This window comes from Asterias amurensis, chromosome 20, assembly GCF_032118995.1.
Source record: "Asterias amurensis chromosome 20, ASM3211899v1".
NCBI lineage: Eukaryota > Metazoa > Echinodermata > Asteroidea > Forcipulatida > Asteriidae > Asterias > Asterias amurensis.
Window position 1 is genome coordinate 10,707,987 of NC_092667.1, and position 22,357 is coordinate 10,730,343.

Here is a 22,357-nt window from a genome sequence, read left to right on the forward strand (position 1 = left end):
CCTATTCAAAACAGAAACATTGTTATAAGAGGACAGCAAAACAAAGAAACACAATGCAGAAATGAGATTCAGGACTTCAGAATGTACTCTTTATAAGTAGAGCCTCTTTAAAAGCAGTGCTGCTTGGGATCGTGCATTTTTTATGGTTCTCTTTTAAAAGGGCAAGGGCACCAAGGCATTTATCCTTGGTAAATGGTACCCTGTGACGAAATAATAATAAATAAATAATAAAGAATGTTTATAAGGCGCTAAAATGAGGTGCTCAAGGCGCACAAGTGGGGAAACCACACACAGCAAGGAAAATAAGACAAAAAACAATTACACATTTCTTCTGGAGCATTTCAAGGGCACCAAGTCAATGACCAGGGGGCATGGAGGCAATCGCCTTTGTTGCCTCTGTGAAGTATCAGGCCCGCTTATTATTACCATTTTATTATTATTTTCCCCAGGTATATAACGAAGAATACCAGAAGAGATGCCAGCTACAGATGGAGCTTGACAGCCGAGACTCAGAGTTGGAGCAGCTTCAGCATCGTCTGAAGGCGATCCAGCAGCAGAACTTGGACAATATGAGCATCAGTAGCGCCGGCGACGCAGAGAGTGAGGATGGTAGGGGTAGAGTTAGTTGATTTTAAATAAAAACACCCGTCTTGTGTGTGATGGTGGTCATCTAGCAGCTCTCTACTAACAAGCATGAGTGCGTGTGTTCTGGGCCCGATTTCTTAGAGCCGCTAAAGCACAAAAATTTGCTTAGCATGAAATTTTCGCCTTGACAAAAACAAGATTACCAACCAAATTTCAATGTGATTTTCAGGATAAGAAAACAACAGCTGAATACCAGTTACAAGCAATATGCAACAAATGAAAATTTTTGTTGGTAATCCTGTTTTTATTAATTAATTAATCATGCTAAGCAAATTTTCGTGCTTAGCAGCTCTATGAAATTGGGCTCAGTTTGTACTACTGTGCATTATGCATGACTTGAGGTGACATCTAGTGGTACTGTATTATCTTTTTTGTTTACTCTCGTTCGTTCGTTCGTTTGTACTCTCCGATCATTATCCTAAAAAAGAAAGTCGCAAAACAGTCAGGTCTCGAAATACAATGTAACCCACGGCACCCACAGCAATTGCAGTGATGCCCAGTGCTTTTGCTGTGGCGCCTTTAATGCAAAGTTCCAATACAAATTTTCTTCATGGAAGTGCCCCTTACCTGTGGAAAATTGCTGTTTGAATGATTTTGAAAAATTACGTTGAATGTTATTCTAAAGTTCTCCCTGATTGTTGTACAAAAACTCCCTGATTGCAAAATGCAAATGTTGGCAGCACTGGGACTTAAAGCCGTTGGTCCTATGTGTTGTGTAAGGCATGTAAAAGATCCCAGTGCACTTATCGAAAAGAGAAGGGGGTTGCCCGGGTGTTCCTGGTTGTGGCTGGTGTTTGCGCTGTAGAACCTTGTAAACCCTTATAAGGTGCCAACTAATTGGGTCTCAGAATTCATCACTGCCAGAACCTATCTTTCTGAAAGTTTGTATATACTCTGCGCCTTGAGTTACATGTACCTTGTTTGGTAGATACATATACGTGCGCTATACTGTATAAGACTTCGATATTATGATAATTAATATTATCAGTCCACTAATCATTTCCTGACATTGGTGGTTACCATTGTGTTACCGTCCAGTGTTTCTTTCATGCGTGTCTGTGTCGGTTTAATTTCCTGAGGAAAACATTCTTTCTCTAATGAGCTCCTTTGAAAACATCTTAATCGGAGATTGACTTTCATGGTTTCCTTGTCTCTTATGGTTTTCCAATGTTACCTTCGCGTTTCATCCATCTCTTTGTAGGTTCATTTTCAATCAAACTAATGAAGAACAAATCCTTACAAAAGTCCAAATGTCTGTGACCTGATTTATTGTGCTACGGCAACGTTAGAGAGCATCCAAATTTGTTTTTGTACTTGACTCTTTTTGTGTGAAATTCTTTGATGTCAGCTAGATGGCAGGTACAAGTACAATTTCTTTTTTTCTTTCATGCTATACCTTTTTTACTTTGATACGTTGCTGAATTTTCTTCCGCCAGTTTGTTTTTTCTTTCCAACCTTTATGTTTTTTTATTTTTTAATTTTTTAATTTTTTTATTTATTTATTTACTCGATTGATGTGTACACGTTTGCCGTTTATCTTAAACCTGAAATCTTTCATAATCCTAAATTAACTTTCGAACTGTACAATCTTGAATGAAACTCCTCATCTTTTCTCTAAATCTTTTATCTCTCACTCTAAAATATCAAAATTTTATGAAATTGGACTTTCATTAAAACAATTCTCCTCTTGTCAGTCTATCTAACCTTCCGAAATAAGACCGAAGCCTTAATTGTTTACTCCTTTTTTTTGCAAAAGACACCCCCCCCCCAGAAAAAAAACCCCGAAAACATTCACATGTGAAAATAGCACCCTCAAGAGTCCTCCTCCATATTCTGAAAACTGTGTGGCCTTGCGATCTTCGTTTTTTAGTTTTACAACTATTTTTCGGTCAGCGCATTAAAAACTTTTTTATTTCTTTTGATATGTTTTTTTTTTTTTCAGGGTGAATGCTTTGTTGTTATTGGGGGGGGGGTACTAAACATAAAATCTCAAAAACTAAAACCAGAGAAAAGGGTAAGGATAACTTAGAATGAAGAAGTACAGATTACTAGACCTGTATCATGCTGCCACCATCTTGGTCATGTTCCTTGTAGCCAACAACAGAAACAAATGCTGATATTTATTGTACAAAAAGGAACCAGACCATTTCTCCCCGTCCAGCCTCGGTCTGGTTACATTGAGTTGAATGAGGTAAAATTAACATGGTCGCCGCCGTGATAATGGCCTCTCGAGGGTAAACTTTATTGATGTTTCTTGACTTCCTTCTTTTTCTAGTTGGACACCTTGAAGGCTGGCTTCAAGTCCCTACTAAGAACATCAAACGGAACGGATGGAGGAAGAAATATGTGGAGGTCAGCTCCAAGAAGGTTCTCTTCTACGAGTCGGAAGAAGAGAAGAGCATCAAGAAACCGTATCTCGTCCTAGATATCGAGTAAGTTCTTCCTAAGCCACAAATATATATTTCTTAGTTATTTTTCCATGGGCAGCGAACGAAAATCACTATACAGGGATGAGCAATTCTACACTTTGATCTGATTTCAGAATATATTTATGTCTTTAAAAATAAACTCAGGGTTCAGTTTTTTTCTTCTCAACAACCTACATGTAAGAAGAAACTATAAATAAATAGTAAACTTGTGGGCACAACCATGTGCAAATCTCTTAGGGTGAGTGTTGGCTCTGAAAAGAGCCAGTTGGGTCTCGACGTTTCGAACAGAATACTCTGCTCGCCTTCAGGAGATGAGCAGAGTATACTGTTCGAAACGTTGAGACCCAACCGGCTTTTATCAGGGGAAGAGCAGAGTATACGTACTGTTCTAAACGTCGAGACCCAACCGGCTTTTTTCAGGGGAAGAGCAGAGTATACTGTTCGAAACGTCGAGACACAACTGGCTCTTTTCAGAGCCAACACTCGCCCTAAGAGATTTACACATGGTTGTACCCGCAAGTTTACTATTTATTTATAGTTTCTTCTTATCTCTCCACACCATGCAAAGCTTCAAACAATACTAACCTACATGTATGACATCCCTGAGCATGGTCAGTGACAGATATGAGTGCTATATACGTGTAAGAAGCCATTATTATTAACGTTATTATTAACATATAATAATATTGAGGTTTTAAATAGCGCACGTATCTACCTAACAAGGTACTCAAGGCGCTTAGATTATACAAACTTTCAGAAAGATAGGTTATTGAAGCGATGAGTATGTGACTTGTTTTAACTCTTTTGCAGTAAACTTTATCATGTGCGAGCTGTAACACAAGGAGATGTAATCAGAGCGGATGCCAAAGACATTCCACGCATATTCCAAGTATTATATGCTGGGGAAGGAGAGAGCAAACTGGAAAACCTACCTGTAGAAACCAATAATGAGGTAAGATGAACATCCAGGGTTGACTCGTTTGTGTCTTTCTCTGTCTTTCACCTCAATGGACCTCGATTCGAATCCCTAATTGGTGACATTAGAGCTGTTGCCAAAAGACATTCCATGCAAATTCCAAATATTATATGCTGGGGAAGGAGAGAGCAAACTTGAAAACCTACCTGTAGAAATCAGTGATGAGGTAAGAAGAACATTCAGGGTTGACTCGTTTGTGTCTTTCTCTGTCTTTCACCTCAATGGACCTTGGTTCGAATCCCTAATTGGTGACATTTAGAGCTGTTGCCAGATGACATTTCACGCATATTCCAAGTATTATATGCTGGGGAAGGAGAGAGCAAACTGGAAAACCTACCTGTAGAAACCAATAATGAGGTAAGATGAACATCCAGGGTTGACTCGTTTGTGTCTTTCTCTGTCTTTCACCTCAATGGACCTCGATTCGAATCCCTAATTGGTGACATTAGAGCTGTTGCCAAAAGACATTCCATGCAAATTCCAAATATTATATGCTGGGGAAGGAGAGAGCAAACTTGAAAACCTACCTGTAGAAATCAGTGATGAGGTAAGAAGAACATTCAGGGTTGACTCGTTTGTGTCTTTCTCTGTCTTTCACCTCAATGGACCTTGGTTCGAATCCCTAATTGGTGACATTTAGAGCTGTTGCCAGATGACATTTCACGCATATTCCAAGTATTATATGCTGGGGAAGGAGAGAGCAAACTTGAAAACCTACCTGTAGAAACCAATAATGAGGTAAGAAGAACATTCAGGGTTGACTCGTTTGTGTCTTTCAACCTCAGCGGACCCGGTTCGAATCCCTAATTGGTGACACAATAGCGTCTCAATGGCTTTAAATTAGTACCCTGGTCTTTTGGTGAATAACATTAATGGTGTGTTTATTGGGGGGAAAAGAACAACTAGTGACTAATGTACTCTTGTGTTTTATCATTCCTTAAAAGACATTGGACACTATTGGCAATTGTCAAAGACTAGTCTTCACAGTTGGTGTATCTCAACATAAGCATAAAATAACTAACCTGTGAAAATTTGAGCTGAATCGGTCGCAGAAGTTGCGAGATATTAATGATAGAAAACAACACCCTTGTCAAACGAAGTTGTGTGCTTTCAGATGCTCGATTTCGAGACCTCAAATTCTAAATCTGAGGTCTCGAAATCAAATTCGTGGAAAATTACTTCTTTCTCGAAAACAACGTCACTTAAGAGGGAACCGTTTCTCGCAATGTTTTAAACTATCAACCTCTCTTCATTACTCTTTACCAAGTAAGGTTTTACGCTAATAATTATTTTGAGTTATTACCAATAGTGTCCACTGCCTTTAAAACACTCCTTGTTTTTATGTTTTGTGTTTTCATCAACAGGACAAGAGCAATATTATCAAGCACAAGAATCACGAGTTTGTTGTTGCCTACTTCCACATTCCCACCACGTGTGAATGTTGCGGTAAAGCGTTAAGCAGCGTTATCAAGCCACCACCAGCATTGGAATGCCAGTGTAAGTTCAGATATCATCTAGGTTTTTACGGCTGATAAAGGCGAAGATGCAGCTGTTTAAGACTGATTGGCTTCTTGTGTTGGCCGCGCAAGCGCATTTACGCCAATTTACTTATGCGGAACGCAATATATATAGCTATTAGTACCAGGGTTTAATCTATTTTGTCATGTGTACACACAACCAGCATTGGAATGCCAGTGTAAGTTCAGATAACATCTAGGTTTTTACGGCTGAAAAAGATCGAAGATGCAGCTGTTTAAGACTGATTGGCTTCTTGTGTTGGACGCGCAAGCTCATTTACGCCAATTTACTTATGCGGAACGCAATATATAAAGCTATTAGTACCAGCGTTTAATCTATTTTGTCATGTGTACACACAACCAGCATCGGAATGCCAGTGTAAGTTCAGATATCATCTTGGTTTTTACGGCTGATAAAGGCAATGATGCAGCTGTTTAAGACCGATTGGCTTCTCGTGTAGGCCGCGCAAGCTCATTTACGCCAATTTACTTATGCGGAACGCAATATATAAAGCTATTAGTACCAGCGTTTAATCTATTTTGTCATGTGTGTACACACAACCCAACGTGCACAAAACCGGATTTTACAAAAGTTTTTGAAAATCTACAAACCTAAAAAATTTCCTAAAGAAACAGATTGTCATAGATTGTCTATAATTGTAATATTTTTTTTTTTTTTTTTAATAAAAGGGCATTTATGAATAGGAATAAAAGAGTAGTGACTCGTTCTTAAACAGTTGTTTAAAACCTTTCAGGGTCGTGGCTGTCGATAAAGGCTTTATCACATGGCCACAACCTTGTCGGTTTTAAACGGCCGTTTATTAAAACAATCAAACGGTTTCAACAACCAAAGGTATACTTTGCCTTTACAGTTTGCTTTCATCTTTTGTTGATGCAAATTGTTAATAAGGGAATCAATGTGTGGTGAAGAGGTTTTCAACTAGCGGTTTAATCCCAACGAGGCCTGGTTCTTGAGCATGTTGAGACAGGTAAATTATCAAGAACCAGGCCTTGGTGGGTTTAAACCACTAGTTGAAAACCGATTCAACACACTTTGATTCACATTCATAAATACCTTTTCGGTCAAAAAACATCATCACTTTTTGGTCAAAAAGTAAAATAAATGCAAAAATTATAATTTTTCAATGATTTCTTTCAACACAACACCCCTCCAGCTATGAAATGGTAAGGCCCAGTCAAGGCCCTCGGGTAAACAACTCCTTATAAGGGAATGCTGTGAGCGTCGCGCGTATCGCATGATGTGGTACAACTGTCTCGCCGTTGCTCTCAACCAATAGGAATGAAGAAACTGTCTTATAAGCACAGGTGCAAACTCGCGTGTCACGCCCATCTTTCAACACTTTTTACTGGTCATAAACAAAGGTTTATACACACCCACGTGACGTGCTCTCCACCAATAGGAATACCGAAACTGTCTGAGGTATTTATGAATGTGGTGTTATATGCGGTAGGTTGTTGAGATTACCTTCTCGCTTGACACCTTTGTCTTTTTTATTATTTTGTTGCAGTGTGCCATTATAAAGTACACAAAGAGCATCATGATAAGATGGAAGAGTTTTGCCCACCGTGTAAAGGTAGGACTGCCATCACACTGGCATGCAACTTCTCAGATAATTTCATTTGTTTCCTTCTTTTAAAGTTGTGTTTTACCCTTTTTTATTATTTACTTATTTATTATGCAAGTCGCCAGATACACAAGGCCTGAAGGCCACTTCAAAGTGTGGGCTACAATTATTTTTTTTCCGGAGGCAGTTGCCACCTACTCCTAGGGCTGAAAAAGGGTTACCCCCATTACAGTCCATATGGATGTAGGCTTGGGTATCATCAGTCCGAAGCCTGGCCGGTGGAGCAGAAAGCACTACCTCCCCAATTTTATGTAGCAAGTGTCACAACCGGAATTGGAACCCACACTCTGCTGATCAAACACCAGAGCTTAAATCCAGTGCTCTTAACCGCTCGGCCACGACATGCCAATGTCACACCGATGTGTGTTAGCTCTGAATACTCAGTACCTGTTATTCGGGTTGGATTCTTTTGAATTTGAACTGTCTCTAGCTACCGGGCAATCTCAGTGGTCTAGTTTGTAAGACAGCTGCTCTAGAATTACAAAATTCGTGGGTTTGAAACTCTTCTGAGTAATCTGCCTGTGATTTTGTTTTCAAAGAACTCCGGAAAGTACGGAGTATTCAGTGCTAACACACACACACACACACACATAATAATATTAATGGCTTCTTATATCGCGCTCAGGTCGTCACGCAGTGACGCTCACAGTCAAAGGTGTAATGGTAAAATCAAAATGAATAATAATCTTTATCCCTGGTGCAAATTTAACGTATAATTTTCTTCTTGTTAAGTGAACTTTGTTGACTCTGATGCAGGCCTGTATGCTTCGTTTTTGAAATGGCAAGGGCACCAAGGCATTTTCTTCTTGGGAAAGGGAAATTGAAAAAATTCTATGAGGAAATTGTAAATGTCTACTGTATCATTTCAAGGGCACCAAGGCACTGACCAGGGGGCATGGAGGCAATCGCCTTCATTGCCTCCATGAAGTATCAGGCCTGCTGATGGTTTGAATGAATTAACTCCTCTTCAACATCCGAGTTCACTAGTTAATCTTATGATCTTCTTCTCATTTTGACAGTGAACATTGATATAGACATGGCTAAGCATATGCTGCTGATGACAACCTCACAGGATGAACAGCAGAAATGGATCAGCCGTCTTGCTAAGCAGATTGCAAGCCAGCGAACGGCTACACTCCCTCGTACAGGCTCCACCAGCTCACCAAGGTAATGTGGGTAGTAAGGGTGTAGGATTAGCCTCTTGTCAAGACCTTCGTGGCTTGGAAAACTAGCGAAAGTCTGCGTTTTGATTGGTTAATCGTTCAGCACTTTGCATACAAGTGATGAATAATGCACGTTTCAAATTCTATGAATAATTTATATTAAAAAAAATGTAAAAGGTTCTCGTGGCGTTGCTACTCGACTTGCGCGTGTGGTCTCTCCTTCCAGCTGCTGTCCAAGCCATGACGGCCTTGACAAAAGGCTAGCGTAGGTTCGGAAAAACTCTCTCGCTCTCAATCATTCATTTCACTCCACTGAAATATCTACTCTCAAATTTTCCACCTTAAACTCGGTTCATACTTCATGCGAATGTGATGCAAAGCCGTTTTCGCTGCGAATGTTTCGCAGGAGTTGAGCCCAAGTCAACAGATGCATATTATTTAATGTGAATTTGTGATGTCAGATTTTGTGATCACAAAATTTGTACCGCATTCGCAGGAAGTATACACTGGGCTTAACCCTGTAGTTGTTGACCTTTTAGTGAACTTTGACCTTTCTTGTTTGTGTCCTTGGGTAGGCCAGGTAGATACTCCACAACAAGCCTTATGTGAGTAAAACACAGCATGTATTGATCTTGTGGAGGAGATGACTGTAATGCAGAATGCTTTATGATTTCCAACCCCCTCCTTCCTTTTTGTCTCCCAATCTGTCTTCTCCTTCCATCTAACCCCCCTCACTCCGCCCCTATTCCACCCTATTTCCTCCCTGTACCCCCCCTAATCCCTTGTTCCACCGTATTCAACCTTTAACCCCCACTCCACCCGTAACTCCTCACTTCAGCCCATTCAATCCTAACCCCTTATTCCACCCCTAATCCCACATTCCAACCTTTATTACTCCTTTAACCCCCAACTCCACTCCTACTTCCTCACTCCACCTGTATTCAACCCTAACCCCTCACTCCACCCCTAACCTTTGCCTCCACCCATTTTCCACCCCAAACCCTGCCCTCCCCCCCCCTCCACAACTCCATCCTTAATTCACACCAGGTATGATTTTATTTATGGTACTCAAAGTTTACTCAAAAACTGTTATCCCATTTCAGGATTTTTTTTTTTGACAAATTGTGTCATCAAAATCTCAGATGTTATCAAAGTGAAAAACATACACAAAATGTTGGATGTGCCAGCCACGGTCAATGCATGTGACATGCGAGAATTTTTACTTGGCTACTGGACGTGAGATAATGTCAGGATTCAAACAATAATTATTTTTCATTTGTTTTAATTTAATTAACTTACATGTACATGTACTTATTTGGGTTTTAAGGCATTGCATGGTGAGGTAGCAGTATTCAGTTTGCGGAAACACCATGTGTTTCTACTTTGCTGTTCTTGAGAATTTGTTTTTGAGAGCTTGTCTTGCTTCTACTGCTGCCCCTTGTAATAGTTGGATTATTTTTTTAAATAAAAGCCAGTGACTCGAATCTCAAATCTATTAAAATAGCTACTTAAAATTGTGGGTCAAATCAACCCAAAATTTAATCTACGGAAGTCCCCTGGATTTATTTCTGAAATCTAAGATGGCATCCAAAACTGTCGCCATTTTCAAATATTTTCATAGCCATGCAACCAGCCTTACTGGAAATACAAATAATGTGTCTAATTTTATGCTTCAAAGCAGAAGGAATCTAATAGAACCATTATTTTGAGAGTTTAGAACTGGTTGCAAAGCATATAGCATGTTGCATTGGAGTAATTCAGTGCCTCAGGCAAGCATGTAATGCGAGTTTTGAAAATACTTGCATGTAAATATTGTCCAAATTACAGCTCTTATTGATGTTGGTGTACTATCAAACGTCATGAAGATGAGGTCAGTGTTCAGTTGGACACTTTGGGACACTAGGGGGCAGCAGACACAATGAATTTGAATCTGAATCTGAATCTGAATCAACTTTTTGTAGAGAAGATAATGAAGAAATTCAAATTTTAGACGTGGGAGGAAAACAATTGTGGAAAACCCATGCAGTCAGGTAGGGACTGAAAGAACACAATCGTCATGCAAGGCTCTGGTCCGGGCTCGAACAGAGGTGAAAGGCATGGACGGAAACCACTGATCAAACATGACTGACCTAATGTGTTTGAGTGAATGAATGGCTTTGGTACTGGATGATGCTGAAAAGTCCTGTTCTTGCTACCTCACCATTGGGGCTCAAGCAGGGTATAGTGCACAGTGGACTTAAGTCACCATTGGTTCTCAAGCAGGGTATAGTGCACAGTTGACTAAAGTCACCATTGGGGCTCAAGCAGGGTATAGTGCACAGTTGACTAAAGTCACCATTGGGGCTCAAGCAGGGTATAGTGCACAGTTGACTGAAGTCACCATTGTGCTCAATCAGGATATAGTGCACAGTTGACTAAAGTCACCATTGGTTCTCAAGCATGGTATAGTGCACAGTTGACTAAAGTCACCATTGGTGCTCAATCAGGGTATAGTGCACAGTTGATTAAAGTCACCATTGGGGCTCAAACAGGGTATAGTGCACAGTTGACTAAAGTCACCATTGGGGCTCAAGCAGGGTATAGTGCACAGTTGACTAAAGTCACCATTGGTTCTAAAGCAGGGTATAGTGCACAGTTGACTAAAGTCACCATTGGGGCTCAAGCAGGGTATAGTGCACAGTTGACTAAAGTCACCATTGGGGCTCAAGCAGGGTATAGTGCACAGTTGACTAAAGTCACCATTGGGGCTCAAGCAGGGTATAGTGCACAGTTGACTAAAGTTGCCATTGGGGCTCAATCAGGGTATAGTGCACAGTTGACCAAAGTCACCATTGGGGCTCAAGCAGGGTATAGTGCACAGTTGACTAAAGTCACCATTGGGGCTCAAGCAGGGTATAGTGCACAGTTGACTAAAGTTACCATTGGGGCTCAAGCAGGGTATAGTGCATAGTTGACTAAAGTCACCATTGGTTCTAAAGCAGGGTATAGTGCACAGTTGACTAAAGTCACCATTGGTTCTAAAGCAGGGTATAGTGCACAGTTGACTAAAGTCACCATTGGGGCTCAATCAGGGTATAGTGCACAGTTGACTAAAGTCACCATTGGGGCTCAAGCAGGGTATAGTGCACAGTTGACTAAAGTCACCATTGGGGCTCAAGCAGGGTATAGTGCACAGTTGACTAAAGTTACCATTGGGGCTCAATCAGGGTATAGTGCACAGTTGACCAAAGTCACCATTGGGGCTCAAGCAGGGTATAGTGCACAGTTGACTAAAGTCACCATTGGGGCTCAAGCAGGGTATAGTGCACAGTTGACTAAAGTTACCATTGGGGCTCAAGCAGGGTATAGTGCATAGTTGACTAAAGTCACCATTGGTTCTAAAGCAGGGTATAGTGCACAGTTGACTAAAGTCACCATTGGTTCTAAAGCAGGGTATAGTGCACAGTTGACTAAAGTTACCATTGGGGCTCAATCAGGATATAGTGCACAGTTGACTAAAGTCACCATTGGTGCTCAATCAGGGTATAGTGCACAGTTGTTTAAAGTTACCATTGGGGCTCAAACAGGGTATAGTGCACAGTTGACCAAAGTCACCATTGGGGCTCAATCAGGATATAGTGCACAGTTGACTAAAGTCACAATTGGTGCTCAATCAGGGTATAGTGCACAGTTGATTAAAGTCGCCATTGGGGCTCAAACAGGGTATAGTGCATAGTTGACCAAAGTCACCATTGGTGCTCAAGCAGGGTATAGTGCACAGTTGACTAAAGTCACCATTGGGGCTCAATCAGGGTATAGTGCACAGTTGACTAAAGTCACCATTGGGGCTCAATCAGGATATAGTGCACAGTTGACTAAAGTCACCATTGGTGCTCAATCAGGGTATAGTGCACAGTTGACTAAAGTCACCATTGGGGCTCAAACAGGGTATAGTGCACAGTGGACTAAAGTCACCATTGGTGCTCAAGCAGGGTATAGTGCACAGTTGACTAAAGTCACCATTGGGGCTCAAGCAGGGTATAGTGCACAGTTGACTAAAGTCACCATTGGGGCTCAATCAGGATATAGTGCACAGTTGACTAAAGTCACCATTGGTGCTCAATCAGGGTATAGTGCACAGTTGACTAAAGTCACCATTGAGGCTCAAGCAGGGAATAGTGCACAGTTGACTAAAGTCACCGTTGGGGCTCAATCAGGGTATAGTGCACAGTTGACTAAAGTCACCATTGGGGCTCAAGCAGGGTATAGTGCACAGTATACTACATTGTAAAGTCACCACTGGGCCCAAAATGGCACAACCAAGATAATTGTGATGATGGCGTCGGGCGAAGTGCATGATTTTAATTTATGTTATTATTCTTCTCTACGTTGAATTTAAAGTTCATAAAAGTATAATATTGTCACATGACAACCACATGATGACCACATGACGACCACGTGACACTAATGTACACTATTGTATTTCCTCTATTCCATAACAGTCGAACAAACTTTATTCAGCAGTCGATGCGTCGGAACAGCAACCCGGTCCGACAATCCTCAGTGGGCTCCAACTCAAAGAGGTAGTCTCCATCCCATCACTCTGCCCCCCTCCCATCCAGCACCATAAATGCTTCAAATTAAAAACAAAATCAGCACAAGTTTTTCTACGTTCAAATTTGATAAAAATTTGTTACAAATGTTAACTCAGTATATATTTTGAAGTTTTCAGTGAGTTTTTCTATGTTTGAATACTCTAAAATAGAATAATAATAAAGAAAGTAATTGTGTTTAAAATGTTATCCACAGAGCATTTACTGTACAGCAGGTGCTGCTACCAGTATAACATTTTTTAACTTGTAAAACTTGCAAATAAGTAAAAACAAAATATTTACATATTTAAGGTGTGTGTATTGGAAAATATCATGATTTATTATTGCTAACAAAAACATTACAGAAATGGTATCTTGACAAATTTGATAAAGTAAACCTAAGTCGAACAAGACGCTGATCTGTTGTGACCTCAAGGTACAACACAGTTAGACTTGTTTTATAAATTTTATTCCATGCGTGGAAACTCAAGGATATTTAGCTGACGTTTATTTCTTTCTCCATATTTGTACATTCTGCTTTTCTTTAACTTTGCAATTTGAACAGGTTGAACGTAGTTGCTGAAGTGTACAATTTATTGGCTCCTTAATAATAGTGTATTGCTGGCCAATTTATATATTTATAATATAAATATAAATCTGCAATCAGTAGCAAAGACATGCTGAGGGAAAACATCACAGAACTGGTGTTTTTTCTCTCTCCTGTCGCCAAAGTCATAACTTGTGATCAAATTTGTATCAAGTTTCCTGATTGGCATTGTCTACATATGTAAAAGGGTAAGACAGAAGAATAAGCGTCATGATAGTGAAATTGAAAATTACTTTTTGTGCGGAGGCTTTGAAGGGCGCTCTCTTGTGTCTCGTCTTGTGTGATTACAGCCTTTGTACAGTAAGAGTGAGAGAGTTCGTGCAACCTGGGGTTAAAAATCAGGGCCCAAGCTTAAGATTTTTCACTTTACCAGAGTGAAAAGAAAAAACCCCAAATACAACAAGCATTAAGTTTTCCACACTCTTCACTTTTTGCGGAGGAGAAGTCTCAGTTCAGAAACCGCCCTCGTTTGATCAGTGCTCTCTTGTGAGACCCCAATGGTTTTTGTGTTGCATTTGGGGGCGGGGGTAAAGCATTTAGCGAATTGTCCTGGAAGGAAAGGATACACAGTTTATGTGTACATACATTGTATCATAGTATTATAGTCAGTACTCTGCCAAGTGTTTTTTAACACTTGGATTATTTGATTTATTAATGAAGACATATTTTGTACTCCGGAACTGTTAACTAATATTTATGTATATACTCCAAATCAATGATAACTTTCAAATAATTGATGTGATAATCTTGTAAGATAGATTTCAGTGTTTAACCATGGAGTAGCCATCTTGGGTTTATCAAGTCAATCTGGGTGATTTAGAGGCTCATAGCAAATTAAACGGGTGCCTTGCGTCTCCATGAGTTTTTAGCATGTTATTTCTCATTGGTGGATGTGGGGATATAGACAAAATGGAGGCTCCATGGTAAAGGTCTAGTTAAAGGGGTTTACTATGTACATGTACTCTTGCAGAGCTTTTGAAATGGTTGTACATTTAGAGGTTTGCATCTAGAGTTTCCCTGTAGGTGTTGTATTCACTTGTTCACTTCACCCCGCTGAGTTTTATGTGAGTTTTACTTCTTTTGTGGTAATGTGTTTATTTCACTCCAATATGACAGGAAAGGGCTATTGGTGGCCTTGGAAAAACTCCTGATGCCGAGACGCTTACCCTCTTTGAATAAAGATAATGTACAACACTGGTAATGTCGGCACTACTGTTGTACGATTAATTTCTTTGAGTCAAGATAAGGTATAGGCATTTGGCATGTTTGCATATTTGTGCAAGGGGTATGCGTATTGCCTTTGAATCAGTTTAATACAATGTACAGGGGTCGATTTCACAAAGAGTTAGGACTCGTCTTATCTCGAGTTAGGACGAGTTACTCGTCCTAACTTAGGATTAATCTTAAGGTCTGCATGCTACAGTGCAGGGTTGGGACTTTAAGATTAGTCTTAAGTTAGGTAGGAAGAGTTTTGTGAAATCGACGGCAGCACAGGTAATGTTGGCACTACTGCTGCTACTTGTTCATTTAATATCTTTGAGTCAAGATAAGGTATATGCATTTGGCATGTTCGTGTATTTGTGCTACGGGTACTGCCTTTGAATGAACCTGAGGCAGATCATTTAGTAATGTTGACATTGCTGCCACTACTAGTGGGTATGTTTACAAATTACTTACATCAATGCATTAAACTACCTTGGGCAGCCCTACCTTGGGCAGCCCTACTGGTTTGTGCATGATCCAATTAAGTCAACTGTTTGGAAAAGGAATTACATGGAGATAACAGGTGTGAGTTGCCAGATGAAAAGGATGTGTTATTTTAGCATTTTTATGCAATGGAGTTTTATCGTAATGATTTGACATGTTGGCAAATTTCTTCTACATGTATGGTGCTGCTACTGATATTTATACTTCCTTTAAATCAAGATCGGGTAATGCTTAAGTTACGTAACAAAACCTTTCGCTGGACATTCCCCCAAGAGTAAATAGATCCCTCATATTTCCATGATCGCCACGTTTGACTTAACTATACCATAACAAACTATTTGTTGTATTCTAAAGTGAAACATCTTTGTCCAAGAAGGAACAAAATAGTAAAAGTTTTATTGAAACTGCAAGCCAAATCTGCAAAAGCAGTATCGAGTGGGACCGCCCCGATTATAAGAGAACTTTGCTGCAATTCATACTCAATCTAGATGTCTGTTTTTACATCATTGTAGGTCCTATTTCTAATGCAAGTTCAATATCAACTGGGTAAACTTTGATGCTTTTTTTCTCTAAACGATACTACTATTAAAGCAAGGTATGAAATTGTTTTATTCACTTCATAATATTGATTGTGTGTAGAGCTTGACCAGGAAAGTGCCATTTATTTGTTATGTTTTGTTATCCCTATAAAATGCCTTTGACTTGATCAATGCAAAAGTTCTAGTTTATAAAGCTTTTTCTCAAAAACAATGAAGGATTTTGTTTCACAGAATTCGGGAAAGTACCGAGTATACCGTGTTTTTATATACACATTTGGTTGTAAGTGTAAAAAAACAAATTATGTTTATCCCTGATGCAAAATTAACATTCTATGGCCCTTTTCGAAACCACGACTTCGTCCTTGGATTCGGCTTCAGGCTCCGTCCTCTGAAGCCCGGAGGGCGTACGTACAGCACGCGCAATATTGTCAAAGCAACCGCGGGGCCAAGCTAGCCTGAGCTAAATCCAGAGCCGAAGCAGTGGTTTCGAAAAGGGCCTATTAAACCGAGGAATCCTTATGTTGCGAACTGCATAATGGTAAACTTATTAAAGGTCAAAGGTTAAGCCTGATCATGTGCTTTGAAAGCAAACCACTGTCTGTCTGTATTTGTAAGACAGAATAGTACAGAACTTCTTTATTTAAAAGCCATTTGTTGGTTGCTATCACGTTAGTCTTAAATAAACTGCAGCAATGTCTTGCTGTCACAGAGAATCTGTTCTTTCAAAATGTCTTTATAGATCATGTAATTTTTTCCTGCTGCACTCCATGCCAGCAAACCACCATTCAAGGATTCGGGTACTTTTCAAAATGTCCACAGATTTACACTAAACTTACAGGGTTTGAAGATAATGATAGTGGAAAGCTTCCCTTCAGTCACATATTACTAGCTGAGGTTGTGTAGTTTTTGAGAAATCAGTAAAACAAGTCAAAAAATAATTTTCGTCTCATGAGACGAAAATTATTTTAGCATGTAAAATCCCATTAACCAGTTATGATATTATAGCATAACTGGTTAAAACGTTTTTACATGCTAAAACTGATACGAAAATTATTTGTTTTACTCATTTCGTAAAAACTACAGCACCTCAGTTAGTAAAATTTCAAGGGAAGTTTTCTACTATCATAATCTTCAAACTGTGTAAGTTTAATGTAAATCTTTGGACATTGTGTTTTTTGTTTGGAAAAAGTACATAGACCCTTTAACATCTAAGCAAGCTGGTTAGCAGAAAAAAAATTGTTCAGCCGGAAATAATCGGGAACCTGCCACAAACATATTCGTTAAGCTGTTATGTTGGCTGGTAAACCTAACTTTGCTAAGGATTTGTTGTGTGTCAACAAATCAGAAACTAACTTCATGGCACTGCGTGAACATATTCTGCGCTTAGTCCCTGCACTGGACACTATTGGTAATTACTCAAAATAATTGTTAGCATAAAACTGAGTTGTGAACGATCAATGGAGAGCTGTTGATAGTATAAAACGTGAGAAACGGCTCCCTCTGAAGTAACGTAGGATTTGATTTCGAGACCTCAAAATTAGATTTTGAGGTCTCGAAATCAAGGATCTGAAATCACACTACTTCGTGTGACAAGGGTGTTTTTTCTTCCATTATTATCTCGCCAATTCGACGACCAATTGAATTTAAATTTGTACAGGTTTGTTATTTTGTGCATATGTTGAGATACACCAAGTAAGAAGACTGGACCTTGACAATCACCAATAGTGTCCAGTGTCTTTAGGGCTGTTCTTCGACACTGTAGAAAATCCCATGCGACGTATGTAAGTCCACATAGTGTTTCAAAACCCTGCCTTGTGTGGACCTCTTTTTGTTCTCACGTCCCCACTGCGTTTGTAATGTTTTTCCCGGGGTGTTTGGGCAGACGTAACGAGAGTGTACGAACACAAAATGAGTGGAAACTCTTGTCAAATTGGCTGATGACCTACGTAAAAATTCTTCACGTGTTCCTCTTCTTGATGTTGAAATTTCATCAAATGATACTGTCCATATAAATTAACACAAAACCTCTGACAAAACACGAACCAAACTCTTCATAACTTGGGATTAATATCGGGACTTGGGACGAGTTAAGGTCCGTCTCCATAGACGTTTAGACACATTGAACTCGTCCTAAGTTTACTCGTCCTAACTCGAGATTGGATTAATCCTAGCGTTCCGTGAAATCGGCTGCTGATGTGAACTGTCATGTTTGTTATTCACACGCCTGCAAAATAAAACCTAAACAAGAACGTCCCGTTTTAGTTAATCACCTTTCACATTATTAGCTGTAGGGTATTAGCATTTCATTGTCTTCATTGTAAAAATAACGAAAGTGTATATTTTGTTTCATATAATTATTATGTTATAACCCTTAACAAAGTACACGTACCGAGATTTTGTTGCTGGTATTATTTGTTGGAGTATTATTATTTTCAGTTTTGTTATTTGTAATAGAACACGATGTGATATCGTTAAAATACTGAAGTGAAACAAATAATGATTATTACTTCCCGCTTTAGAACTGATGAGAAAATACACAGAACAAGTTAAACCAATGCAAGTTTTACCATTGCATTTTGTGTTTTTTGGTTGACATGAGTAGCAAAGCTGAAACTAAAACTTTGGTATTATAATAACAGTTTCATTCGTTTTGGTGTCGGTTATTTTTGTCCTAAGTTTTGTTTTCTTCTTTTCTAAACCTCGGCCTGGACTCCCCGTCCGGACCCGTTTTGTGTTAAAGTGGACACTATTGGTAATTGTCTATGACCAGTCCTCTCACTAGGCGTATCTCAACATAAGCATAAAATAACAAACCTGTGAAAATTTGAGCTCAATTGGTAGTCGAAGTTGCGAGATAACTATAAAAGAAAAAACACCCTTGTCACACGAAGTTGTGTTCTTTCAGATGCTTGATTTCGAGACCTTAAAATCTCGTTGAGGTCTCGAAATCAAATTCGTGGAAAATTACTTAATTCTTGAAACCACGTCACTTCAGAGGGAGCCATTTCTCACCATGTTTTCTACTATCAACCTCGCCCCCATTACTCGTACCCAAGTAAGGTTTTATGCTAATAATTATTTCGAGTAGTTACCAATAGTGTCCACTGCCTTTAAGAGGAACACTGTGCACAATAAATGTAATGTACACTTCTCCAAAAATTGATGAAGTTTTCCTTGGGAATTATTATCCAACGAGACTCAATCCATCATATAATTATGGATAGTTAACATGGCTAAAGTATATAGAAGAGTTTGCGGTAACACCATGTAATAACAATCTCTAAATGAGTTGGGGTGGTTCTGAAAAGAACCGTTGGGTTAACTCGACGTTTTGATCAGTATGCTCTGATCGTCTTCTGGAGAATGCTGGACTCTGATGGCTAAAGTATGATGATTTGAGTTTTGAATGTTTATTTGAATCATCCTCCTCCAGCAACGTACCGTGGTCAAAGAAAAGCCCCCCCACCACTACCCCCACCCCCACCCCCATCCCCGCTGTTATTTAAGACGGCCACCATCCGCCACTGAAAAAAAAATACTAAGTGTTGGTTTCATTTCAGTGTTTGCAATCACGTTTGCCACAAATTGTAAAAAACACATCTTTTGACGACGGAGTATCTCAATATCTAGTCTTGGTACATGACGTTTCCTAGGGCTACCAATTTCTCGTTTATTATGCCCGGCGAGCTGCTGGTTGAGTGTTAAAGAGACATAGAACAAATCCACTCAATTCAACACATTTTGCAGAAAGAACCATTTGAAACTTTTTTTGTCAGTGTTCTGTCGTATCTAGGCCACCGTACCGTACTATTCTTCCGCTCATGGCGAATGATTCGTTTGAAGAAACCGCCCGTGGCCGGGAGGGTGCACTGTTTTCTGATGATATTGACTGGTAACCATCGCAGTACATCAAAGCATGTAGTAATGAGATGATACCAGCTACCACTACCATGCAGGCGAGACCCAACACCAAAACTATATCTAAAATATGGCCTCGTTTTGAATACCACAAGGCCATGGCCTCGTACTCTCTGGCCGTGAGATCTGTCTTTGCAATACTTGGAGGAAACCTGGGAACGAGGAAGCCGAATATGAACATCGCTACCCCAGTCAAAAGAAACGTAAACATTGTGGTTACGAGGCAGTCGTTCCAAGTAGAACACGAGGGTCTGAACATGTTGGATGACCCTGAGAACGAGTCATGTCGGCTGCTGGCCGTGGGGTCGATGGGCTGATTGTTGGTTTCAGCGCGACGGCTGATTGCCCGAGCCGCCATCTTGGAAAAAACGTTGGAAGTTTTCAGTGTATATTATTGAAGATACTTGTTGAAATTATACAGGTTGATTCGCATGTTGTGACACAGCTTTTCTATACGATGTACGACTCTATTTACAATCAATCCCTTTGAGACTGTCGTTACATTGCATGATAATTCTATATATAACTTGAAAACACAGTTTGTGCTCCAATGCGCTGAAGCTCAATTAAACAGTTAAGTTATTAGGCCTCATGTAATTGATATGTTCTTCCGGAGTTTCTTGAAAGTGGGCATGCACACGTTCTTGGTGTGTTCGGGCAGTTTATTCAACAATTTGAAGGGGGGAAGCATTATACGCGGAAAGTACCATGTGCTCAAAAGTTTAATGTTCATGTTATAGTATGCAGTATACTGAAATGATCCCTTGAAAGTCAGCCTCAAGAAATGTAACGTTGAAACAACTTGGAGAACCTTTCACTGCAGCGACCTGCTTGGATGACGTTACCCGGGACTTATAAATGCCTTTCCGAAGAGGCGGATCAATGTTCAGACTTCCCAGCCACTCCAGAGTCCATCGGGACCCTTAACAAGTTGAGGGTTTAGTTTACTTAATTGAAGATGCTACTTGTTCGCGAGTGATCACCGGTGATGATCCCAAGCCACCTGTAGGTTAGTAAACGCAGTTTTGTTTTTAGGTCACTTCGAGGCCACCGTAGCACAAGATTTCTCCTGCTGAGTGATCCGGTGACCTCCCGTTGTGTGTTTAAACCAGGTACCACCAACACTTTCCCAAATACCTGTGGGTTATGACATGAAAAGAAACATATAAATACAAATTGAGATAAGGCGGACACTATGGGTGCGTTCGTTCAGCTTCCCTGGGTCGACCCCGGTGTGTGGCGTGTTTTTTTTCCAGGACAAACGTGTGCAGATAATTACCCACGGTTGTGCTGGAAAAAAACAACCCGCCACACACCGGGGTCGACCCAGGGGAGCTAAACGAACGCACCCAATAAGAATGCACTGTTTGGTTTGGATGAATACAGACAAATTTACCCAAACCTAATAGTGCCATAGTATTGCGTACACCATTATCTCAAAATGGCTTATTGCGATCGCAATACACTAAACGGCACACGTTGTAACCAACCCCTATTTTCACCACCCTGTGCATTTTGTAAGTGCATGAAAATTATATTTAAAATATTCCTACAATTCTCATGAATTCTCACTAAACGTCGAGACTACACCGCGGTGTTGGCTCTTCTCAGACCCAGACCCAACACTCACACAAAATATATTTCACACACTGTTGTACCCGCAAGTTTACTATTTATTTATAGTTTATTCCAATTAGTTTCTACAATTGTTTTGTTCCTTCCTTTTCTAACCTCATAATAGTTTTGGCTCGCGATACACAGTTTAAAGCTTCAAGGCTCTGCAGCCGATTTCACGAAACGCTAGGATTAATCCAATCTCGAGTTAGGATGAGTAACCCGTCCTAACTTAGGATGAGTACAATGCGTCCTACGAATTTGGATACGGAACTGAACCCGTCCTAAGTCGTAAGATTAATCATAAGTTAGGAAGAGTTTGGTGAAATCAACGGCTGGACACTATTGGTAATTACTCAACACAATTGTTAGCATGAAACTAATACTTGGTATACCGATGTAGAGCTGTTTAATATTATAAAATATTATGAGAAACGGCTCCCTCTGAAGTAACGTATTTTTTGAGAAAGATGAAAATAGTGAAATTTAGTTCAGCTGAAGTCTTTTAAAGGCACCTGGAAATAGGATTTTGTTTTCTTTAAAACATAAGAGTATATGTTTATTAACAATAAAACAATTTTTTGAGTAATTGTTTGTCACGATTTATATGTTAAAAAAATTAATTAAGTGATTAGGGGGGTTGACTCCGCCTACCCCTTTTGTGACGTAGGAAAAGGAAGACTTTGCCTCGATCAAACATAGACCCCCCTCGATGCGTAGATAAACACACGTGCAAAAGTACATGTAATTCTAAGACGTGACTGAGTTTGTTACGCTGCAAAAAAGTTTTTTTCTGGCATTTTTCCGGCAATGCCGACCAGGTGTATTGCTGCTGGATGCAGCAAAACAACTAAAGATGGGGTCAGTCTTCATCTGTTTCCTGCAGATCCCAAGTATAGGCGGTTTGTGGGCTGCGAAAGTCAGATTAACTAGAGCAAAGTGGTCCGGTCCGACGTCTTTTTCAGCGCTGCAGCGAACACTTAGAGCCGTCGTGCTTCGAATCCTGGATACACAACTCATTTGAC

The 22,357-nt window shown here is 39.9% G+C and overlaps 1 protein-coding gene across 3 annotated transcripts in view; it reads left to right on the plus strand.

Annotated features, from left to right (window-relative positions):
* Positions 1-15,665, plus strand: part of LOC139952117 (rho-associated protein kinase 2-like) — a 79,632-nt gene extending 63,967 nt beyond the window's left edge. For 2 of the 3 annotated variants that reach the window (XM_071951076.1, XM_071951079.1), the window contains 7 exons: positions 450-609; positions 2,921-3,077; positions 3,885-4,026; positions 5,415-5,547; positions 7,097-7,162; positions 8,233-8,380; positions 12,858-15,665. In XM_071951076.1, the coding sequence (XP_071807177.1) occupies positions 450-609; positions 2,921-3,077; positions 3,885-4,026; positions 5,415-5,547; positions 7,097-7,162; positions 8,233-8,380; positions 12,858-12,942 (891 nt within the window). In that variant the 3' untranslated portion in view covers positions 12,943-15,665. The remainder of the gene's footprint in view (positions 1-449; positions 610-2,920; positions 3,078-3,884; positions 4,027-5,414; positions 5,548-7,096; positions 7,163-8,232; positions 8,381-12,857) is intronic. The other variant, XM_071951078.1, reaches the window with a different exon arrangement.
* The last annotated feature ends 6,692 nt before the right edge of the window (positions 15,666-22,357 follow it).